The sequence below is a fragment of the Semicossyphus pulcher genome, unplaced genomic scaffold (assembly GCF_022749685.1).
Source record: "Semicossyphus pulcher isolate SPU_LCO1_2020_fin unplaced genomic scaffold, fSemPul1.0.p SCAF_9, whole genome shotgun sequence".
In the NCBI taxonomy this organism is placed as follows: Eukaryota; Metazoa; Chordata; class Actinopteri; order Labriformes; family Labridae; genus Semicossyphus; species Semicossyphus pulcher.
Window position 1 is genome coordinate 7,493,081 of NW_027211770.1, and position 9,804 is coordinate 7,502,884.

Below are 9,804 nucleotides of genomic sequence, written 5' to 3' on the forward strand. Positions count from 1 at the left end.
ACTTGATTAAAAGTGACTGTGTGCTTCCTGCAGAGGGAGTGACACTGTGCAGAGGCAGATGAGCTCCTGTGTGGGCGTCTGTGTTAAGACAGTGCAATGGAGTAAATGAGATAATCGGGGTTTACAGATCTGGGTGGCTGTAGTGACGCAGGGCTTTACACCTGCCTAATAGAGAGGCCGTGACAGCTGCCACGCCCTGACTGCCCTGTTTCACCAGACTCCCTGACCTCCTCACATACTACCTGAACCAGGGACTGTCCACTGCCTGCAAAGGATTCTGTCTCCATAAGAAAGATGTCGCCTTTATAGAGCAGCAAGGATACATAGTCTCTGTACGAACACCACATGGTTGAGGAAATGGCATAAAGTGCTACCTACAGTATCGATGCTATCCTAAGATGTGTTTAAGGTGTTTGCAAAGGTCAGAGGGCAAAGTCACATACACATATGTCGTCAGAAGCTGAGGGGTCAGACCCTGACCTGAAGGTGTTAGCAGTCTGGGGGTAACAGGCTTATGGGATCACAGAGAAAATATTTCCTGTGTGTTTTAAACAGCAAGGGTCCCATCTCCTTCATGGCTATTCTAGGTGGTTTAATGTATAGGCCTATACATCAAACCACCGACTTTAATGTGACAATTGAAATGAAACAGTCCCTGTAAACAAGAACCAGCCCACAGAGGGCGACATTGCAACGTCAAGTGAGCTTAATGCAGCTCACAACCAGTTGAATCAGACAGAGATAATAAAACATACTTGTATATTTCAAGTTCATTCTTTTTGTTTGACTTTTTCAGTGTTGTATCTGGTTAAAGAAGGATAGTAAATGTGTTATTTATGAATGAATTCAGGGGTTTATTTTGGATAATACGCATAGATTATTTCATGAGGTAATATCTTCTTCATGTCAGTCATCTCTTCAAGGTTTTCAGATTAAAAGCCTTGCAAAAAAGATAAGATTTAGATTCTAAAAGAAGATTGGCTGTGGATCTGCTTCATTAAGTTGAGCTCTACAGTGTGATCGTGTTGTGCAGGCTTTTCAGCCAGCAGCAGACTGTCAGAGGGGGCGGGGTGAAGTACAGCTGACATCCTCAGACTACAGACCTGACTGTTGCAGAAGGACGCAGCGTGCCAAGTGGGCAGGTAACGGTTAACTTCTGCACAAGTGAGAAAAATATGTTCAACTAGACAGAGTAGGGGTAAGCAAGCTGGATTTCCTGAGCACATTCAAATTGCATTATTTGGATTATTTGTTGGCAGCAGGGAGAGAAATTAAAAGAATGTAGGAGCTGTGCGTAAAAATCCACAAGATTCCACTGAGGGTTTGATCGTCGCAGGGAGGATTGTGCCAAAGTGCGACTTGAGGAGCAGCTTATTCATGCAAATTCATAAAATCATAGGCGTGCCTTTGGGCGATGGAGTCACAGCCGGAAAAGCAAGCCCCCTCCTGGATCATCAGCGACCTTCAAAGACTGTGATGCGCAGCGCTCGGACGCATTGACGGCGGCACCGGAGCAAATGTTTTAAAAGCGCAGAGAAACAGAAGAGAAAGTTATCGCTCGTTTTCTGCACGCTTCTATTGACTGGATGCACTTCCTCCTCAACAAACACCAGCTTTGACTGCTGCGCCACTGGATCTCCCTACACAGGCTTTTTGCGTTACACTGTAACGCATTGCTGCAACTATCACTGTTTGCCTTGAGTCTTTTATTTTTTAATTTAATTTTTATATGTTTACAGTAAATTCGGACGACTTCAAATACTTAGATTCCTCTTTTGGATGAACTTTTTGCCCCTCTACGAAACAGAATTTGTGCGTAAAAATCATTTTAGGAACATTTTTGTTATTTCTTTTTTTATTTTATTTAAATCTCTGAGGACTTTTCGCCTTCACCATGTCAGACGACGACAGTAGCTCCACCACCAGCTGCAAGTCTGACACAGAAAGCAGCAACGTTAGCGTCCTCAGCTGGGAGCAAGTGCAGCGGCTGGACTCCATCCTGACGGAGACCATCCCGATTCACGGCCGCGGAAACTTCCCCACTCTGGAGATGCAGCCGCGGCAGATCGTTAAAGTAGTGCGCAGCCGGATGGAGGAGAAACAGATCCACGTCCGGGACGTTCGGTTAAACGGCTCTGCAGCCAGCCACATTTTGCACGAGGACAGTGGACTAGGCTTTAAGGACCTTGACCTCATATTTTGCGCAGACATGAAAGGTGAAAGTGATTTCCAGATCGTGAAAGACATAGTTTTGGACTGTCTCCTGGACTTTTTACCCGACTGTGTGAATAAAGAGAAAATAACCCCGTTAACGTTAAAGGTACATTCACTTTGTAGAGTTGTTATTTGTTTTGTCTTTTTGCTGCTTCTCGTTTACTTTTAGACATGTGATAAGATGTAATTGCATTTGTACCCATTCGGCTTTGCGGCCATTACCCCCAGCTTAATGTGCAATTAGATTAGTTAAGTGATAGTAAAATGTTGGTTTTCTGTAGTTAAGAGGATTGAGTTAAACCAATTTGGAAGGGATCCTGAGCTCAGCCACCTAGATCCTGTATCCAAGTACATTTAATATTGGGGGCAACACTATAAATAACACAAAGACATTCAGCTGTTACTTATAGATGTAGAAAATCAGCACAAAGCATAATTACTCCTAAATGTGCATGCATACAGCTCTGCTCATAAATGATTTTCACTTAAAGGCTTTCTTCTTAATAATTAAACTCTTTGTCTCTCTCCCCTTTTGTCTCTTTCTCTCACACACACAAACACACAGGAGGCCTATGTGCAGAAGATGGTGAAGGTGTGTAATGACTCAGACCGCTGGAGCCTCATCTCCCTCTCCAACAACAGAGGAAAGAATGTGGAGCTGAAGTTCGTGGACTCTCTCCGGCGGCAGTTTGAGTTCAGTGTGGACTCTTTTCAGATCAAACTGGACTCCCTGCTGCTGTTCTACGAGTGCTCAGAGAACCCGATGGCCGAGACCTTCCACCCCACCATCATGGGTGAGAGCGTGTACGGGGACTTCAGCGAGGCCCTGGACCACCTACGTCACAAGGTCATCTGCACCCGGAACCCGGAGGAGATCCGAGGCGGGGGTCTGCTGAAATACTGTCACCTGCTGGTGAGGGGTTTCAGGGCCGCCTCAGAGTCAGAGATGAAGTCCCTGCAGCGCTACATGTGCTCTCGCTTCTTCATTGACTTCCCTGACATCGGTGAGCAGCAGCGCAAGCTGGAGTCCTACCTGCAGAACCACTTTGTGGGCCTAGAGGACCGCAAGTACGACTACCTGATGACCCTCCACGGAGTGGTCAACGAGAGTACGGTGTGCCTGATGGGACACGAGAGGCGGCAGACCCTGGGGCTCATAGCCATGCTGGCAGTGCGAGTTCTTGCAGAACAGAATGTCATCCCTAACGTGGCTAATGTTACATGTTACTACCAACCTGCTCCTTATGTGGCAGATGGCAACTTCAGTAACTACTACATAGCACAGGTACAGCCGGTGTTTGCCTGCCAGCAGCCTGCATACTCCACCTGGCTGCCCTGTAACTGAGTGAGCCCCGAGCAGAGGAGGAGGAAGGCAGTCTGATTTGTTTAAACAGGAGTGAGCGGCACAGTGGCCGCCTCAAACCTGCCCAGTGTTTGACAGCTGACACAAAGCTTGCGTGTTTGTTCATACATCAGTATGAACACTTGGCTTTCACTTCAAGTGTTTCAATGTGAATATCTCACATTTGTTGAAATTGCCGACGTCTCCTGATCCTGCCCAGGCCAGCCAGCTGTGGAAAAGACTCATTAGTGCAGCTTTGAAACAAACGCTAAATGCAAGTGTGCGACGGCTTGAATGCAAACGGCCGAACTGTCATCAAATCTGTACGAGATCGATCGTATCTGTCAAGAACCGATTAGCCAGCACATTCCAATTGCAGACCAAACAGCTGTATCAGTTGAAGTAGACAGCTACTCCAACACACACACACACACACACACACACACACACACACACACACACACACACAGACACACCAGTTGAAATCAGAAGTGTGTGCAGGGCTCCAAATTGAGCACCTAGACTCTGCTTTAGGTTTGCTGAACTGAGGCGAGATGTTGTTAAACTAGTTTGGATAACAAAGTGACATCTCTGCCTTGCATTTGGATATAATTATGGTTGTTTACAGACCAAAGATTTTCTTTTTGATTGTTTCTAACATAAAAACCCACTTTTGATGGGGAAAATCAACAAAATATGAAGCTGTGTCTATTTGTATATGTGAACATATTTGTGTTTTTAAGTGCCTATTGCCTCTCAACGGGCAGAGAAAAGAATAAGCAGGCCATATGATTCTTGTGAATTCGACCCACTCTGTTTATACACATGACAAAGGCACCCCAGAGGCTTGTGAATGTATATTAGAAATCATGCACATGTCAATGTTTGTGTACGTTTGGATGAAAAAGAGCACCATGCGTTAGTGTGAATTTTGCAGTAAAGGAGCATTCAAATGTTGTTGCAGGGGTCACATTTTCTGTGTGAAAATTTGGACTTACTGCCTGATTAACCAAACTGTAATACAAAAATGAATACTGGAGTTGCATTATTGCTGTAAGAAAGAATGACAAGCATTTCAGATCATTTGCAACTAAGAAAACTGTCACTTAAACACAATTTCCTGTATATTTCGTAAAGTGGTGCTTCTCTTTTTTCTCATCCGTGACAAGAGTTGACAAGAAAAAGATGTGAGACAGAGAGAGGAAAGACTGCGTTCAGAGAGAGGGTCCCACACAGTGCTGATGTGTGCTTCCTCATACAGTGGAAGGGTATTTACAGAGACACCTCAGATGATGAGACTCTATTTGCTGTAGCACCCGGGCAGGGAATTCCTCAGCTGCTGCTGAAGAGCTTGAACTTAGCTGGGGTTGCGTCTGCAGACGCTCTGTGCGAGGTTCAGAAAGTGTTGTGCCAAACATTTTGCAGCCCTGCTGATAGCCCAAAAGTTTGATGAGGCAGTTTGTTGATGTAGAAAAATATGCTGAGTCGATACAGAAGACAAGGAAATAGACAACAGAGGAAGAAAAGGGGAAGGAAGTATAAATATAGAGGTTTTAAAGGCAGAGGGGGAGAGTGAGTCAGTCTGGAGAGATGGGTGCAGCTGGTGATGGGGTTTATCTCTGCAGGGCTACCATGCTTTACTGTACTAACTGTCTCTGCTAAGGTCACATTATGACTTAATGAACAGTGATGCAGCTCTTCCCTTTATTCAGGGGGACCAAAACATTCTGTAATCAGCATCTGCATTGTGTTTTAATCATGCAATCATTAGAAACTGAAGAAATCTGCATTCCTCAACAGCTTGAGGAGACTTTAAGTTGCAACTTTGGTTTCATTAGTGAGGTTGCTTTATTGATCCTTATTAATGTTTTTTAATGTTTCATTGCAGACCATTAAAAAAAACTGTACATATATGATAACATGCTTCAGCTTGCCAACTCACATACTTCTTGCAAAATGTACTGCAGCCTTCCCTGAGCAGATAAAAAAGGAAAGGATGACTTTAAGCATAAAACGGTGGGTTTGGCCCAGAAGACCAGCATCAAGTTAGCAACTGCGCTGAAAAGGGACATTTTCTTGCTGAAGAAGCATTTCTTTCTCATCCTCGCCTGATACTAATTATCCATAACCGCTCTGTTCAGTTGTTTCTTCTTCTCAGTGACTGTCCATGTTGATGTTATTCTTTGGATTGTGCAGGCAATGTATTGTCATTTTATACTCAGTGACGTCCTAACAGCTGACTAGCTAGCTAGCTGCAGTCAGTTAGTGATTGTGCCTATCAGTTAGAGATTGTGGGTTACTGCATTGTCTTGTTGCGTTGTCTCAAATATCTGTTTCTGGTCATGCAGTCTTTTACAAATCACACTTTGAAAAAGGAAGAAAAAGATCCTCGTCTTGTATGTATATTTTTTATGATTGTTATTTTTATAAATGTATCACACTGCAGGTGTTGCAGTGCTTTTGAATCTGTGATCGGGCTTCAGAGGATATGTTCTCAATAGCTTTTTTGCTATATAATGTTATGTGTCCAATGGGTCAAAAGGTTAAAGATGTTTTCATCAATAAAATATCTGAAAATCAGATTTGCAAAGTCTCTTGTTTTGTTTCTGTGTGAGTCTAAATCAAGTTTACTGCCCTGGTTTGGTCCAGACAGAAAGCTGCTGCCAAACATGAGAACATGCTCATTTGTTGACTCACTTCAGCTCCTTTTTTCCCAAAAGAGAGAGAGTTTCTCTTCTCACCAAAGTTAGCCATTCAGTGGCTTTCAGATGGTTCCCTGCTCACTCACACAGAGAGGCAAATCCCTGTCATGGCCTGCCGGGCCCGACAGGCCCAGCCAGAAACCCGTCCAGAACTGCTCGGCCGCTGCCAGAAAGAGCTGTTGTTGAATGTGAGGGGATTTGCATGCACCCAAAAGAGAAACTTCAACGCTTTTGTAGAGTGAATATCTTTGCGTGCTCATCAGATTCTCTCTGTTAACAGCCAACCCCCCAAATACACCAACAGCAATGCAATGACGAGCAGAGCTAAGGCCTGCAGAGACCAGGCTCCAACTTCGTCGTGGTTGTCAGGCTGAAATAAAACTCCACAACAGAGCTGACTGCCACTCGGGTCATGTGACAAACTGTCCTAGATACTCAGGGAGATGGAGAAGAAAACCCACAATGAGTAAGAGATCCGCTATATTTAGCAGACATGATAAGGGCATTATCTTTTTTACTTAAGCGCATTAACAGCTCATTAATCGGAGCCACGGAAGGAATGATTGACAGGTTTGGGCTGAGCAATAATGCACATACAGACATATACAGAGACGTGTGTTGTGTACGTGATACTGGTTAAGCTCACAGCTCATTCATGTTCCATTGGCCCTTTCATTCCCAAACTCAAACTGCCTAAACTAAACGTACTTGTCTTACTATCATGCCCGTGTGTACACTGAAAGGGTGGGAATTTTTTCAAAGACTTTAGAAGGAAGCTCTTGGTTTGACAAACTCAGATTGCTGACGCCTCGTATTTTATTCAGCTGAATATAGGACTGTATTTTTGCACACAACAAGCACTGTCGGTTTTGTCCCTCAATGGTGAGTATGGACAGGAGACCACAAATTGTAGAGACCGCAAACCCTTTCAATGTACACATGGGCGTGTTGGTATTGTTTTAAGACAGACAAATGTGAACCTCCTTTAAGTGACATTTTTAAATGAAACATAAGCTCATATTCATCTCAAATGTTTCTGTTATTGTTTGAATTTTAAATAAAGTTGTTAAAAAACAACAACAAGGATGTATCGCCACTTCCCTGCTGAGGAGGTTCCACTGCCAGAGGACAGCGACCTAGATGACCAGCCAGATGAGGTCCCTTGGCCTCCAAATCCACCAGCTCCGCCGATTGAACAGCGCCGACATATATGTTATGTATGGTTTCCGTCAGTGGACGATGAAATTGCCTTTTTCAAGGCCCAGCATGTAAACATCAAGGCTTCTGAGGTTCAACGTCATGAACCTGCAGATTTGCCAAGCCTGTTTCCTGCTGTGGAAGAAGAAGTGCCTGGTCTGATGCCCTTCAGTCTGCAATCACAGATTCCTCTGCCTTCAAGTCCTACACCTGCAGATGACACCGTGTTGGACGCTGGAGACACTGAGGAGAAGAGCCCAGATACAATCAACATTGGAACTCCATCTTTGGATGAGGATAGTGATAAAGAAAACAAAAATCAGTTGTCCCAGGAGGTTCCTCCACCTTCAAGCCTTCCACCAGCTGACGCCGTGTTGTACGCTGGAGACACTGAGGAGAAGAGCCCAGATACAGTCAACGTTGGAACTCCATCTTTGGAAGAGGACACCGATAAAGAGGACAAAAATCAGTTGCCCCAGGAGGTTCCATCGCTTTCTAGCCCTCCACTAGCTGACGCCGTGTTGGATGCTGGAGACATTGAGGAGAAGAGCCCATAACCAGTCAACGTTGGAACTCCATCTTTGGAAGAGGCCAGTTGTTGCCCAGTTGATCAGTTGCCCCAGGAGGTTCCATCACCTTCAAGTCAACCTCCTGCTGAGGCTCTACATATCGGAGACATTCATGAGAAGAAGAACCCTGAATTGAAAGACATTGGGTCTCCTTCCACTAATGAGGAGTGTATATTGACTCCAAGTCAAACTTCTGCTGAGGCTCTGTCTGACAGTAAAGACACTCTGGAAAAGAAGTATCTGGATGAGATGGACATCGAGTCTCTGTCTATGTGTGATGAGGACATTTCAGATCCTCCATTGTTGTTGCCTCAGCCTCCAAGTAATTGTTCTGCTGTGGCTCTGTTTCACCCTAAAGACACCCAGGACAAGAAGTATCCGGATCACATGGACATTGGGTCTCCATCCATGGATGATGAGAACATGTCAGATCCTCTGTCTTTGTTGCCTCAGCAGTGCCCTAGATTTTCCATGGTTTATACGCAGACGGTGATTCAACAGCTGTTTGTATTGCCTCTGTGTCATCCTTCAGCTGCAGGGCCTCAACGCAATTTGAGAAACACGAGGAAGAAGAAGAACGTTTATATGAGAAAGAGTGGGTTTCCTTCCCGGAATGTTTACAACCACCATTCCAGGTCGGTTCCATCACCTCGGCCTCATCCCCGTTCTGCAGAGGCTCATCATCGTTTTGTATGAGGAATGTTGGATGTCCTTCCTCGGATCATGACAGAGGCCGCAAAGATTCAAATAAGCGGTCCCGAATGGTTCCCTTGCCCCGGCGTCATCCTCCTGCTCCAGGGGCTCTACGCCATTTAAGAGATGCCCGGAAGAAGAAGTCGTCCAAGTACATGAAGAACATTGGGTCTCCTTCCCAGGATAATAACAATGGCTGAAAAAATTTCATCAAGCGGCCCCAGGTGGTTCGCTTGCCACAGAGCCATCCTCCTGCTCCATGGGCTCCACCGTATTTTGGAGACACTGACAGGAAGAGGAAGAACATTAAGAACAGAGGGCGTCCACACCTAATAATGAAAATCGCCGGAAAAGAACAAACCAGCGGGCCGCGTGTGGTCAGATTGCCTGGGCATTATCTGCCTGCTCCAATGGCTTATCGCAATATTGGAAACACCCACCAGAAGGAGAAGTACCAAAATATAAGAAATGTTGGGTCTCGTTCCGTGGGTAATGATAATCGCCCAAAAAATGTAAACCGACGGCACCATGTGGTTCGACGCACTCAAAGTCATCGTCCTGCTAGAGACACCAAAGCAAACAAGAATGCACACTTGAGATATGTTAGGTTTCCTTCTACAAGCGCCCGAAACGTCTATTGCCTAGACGTCGTGGTGGTGTCAAGTCAATGCATCAGAAAAGTGAGCCTAAACAAGAGACCCTCACACATGTAAAGTCCAGAAGATCAAGACGTGCCAGAAAGCAGAAGAAAACGGATCTATCTGTTCCTGCTTTATCAAGTGTCTAACAGACATGATCTGATTAGACCCCCTCCCTTATAATAATAATAAATGTAAATAAATGTTTCAAATTAAATGTAATACAGATGTGTTGTCACTATTGATTCTCTTATTATGTTTTGCATATGAATCTGATTATTAGACTATGTGTTTACTTGATACCTTGACTCAAGTACAGGTTTTGGTTACTTTAACACCTCTGGTAAGCAGAGTAGCGTTTAACAACATTCCAGCTACCAAAGATTCAAAATAAAGTTACTACAAAAAGATTTCCTCTGAACAGCTCAGCGGTTTACTCACCAGCGAAT

The 9,804-nt window shown here is 44.6% G+C and overlaps 1 protein-coding gene across 1 annotated transcript; it reads left to right on the forward strand.

Annotated features, from left to right (window-relative positions):
• The first annotated feature begins 1,396 nt into the window (after positions 1–1,396).
• tent5aa (terminal nucleotidyltransferase 5Aa) lies at positions 1,397–6,028 on the forward strand. Its single transcript, XM_069656058.1, has 2 exons — positions 1,397–2,320; positions 2,780–6,028. Exons 1-2 carry the CDS (start codon positions 1,895–1,897, stop codon positions 3,557–3,559), a joined length of 1,206 nt encoding a protein of 401 aa, XP_069512159.1. The 5' UTR covers positions 1,397–1,894; the 3' UTR covers positions 3,560–6,028.
• The last annotated feature ends 3,776 nt before the right edge of the window (positions 6,029–9,804 follow it).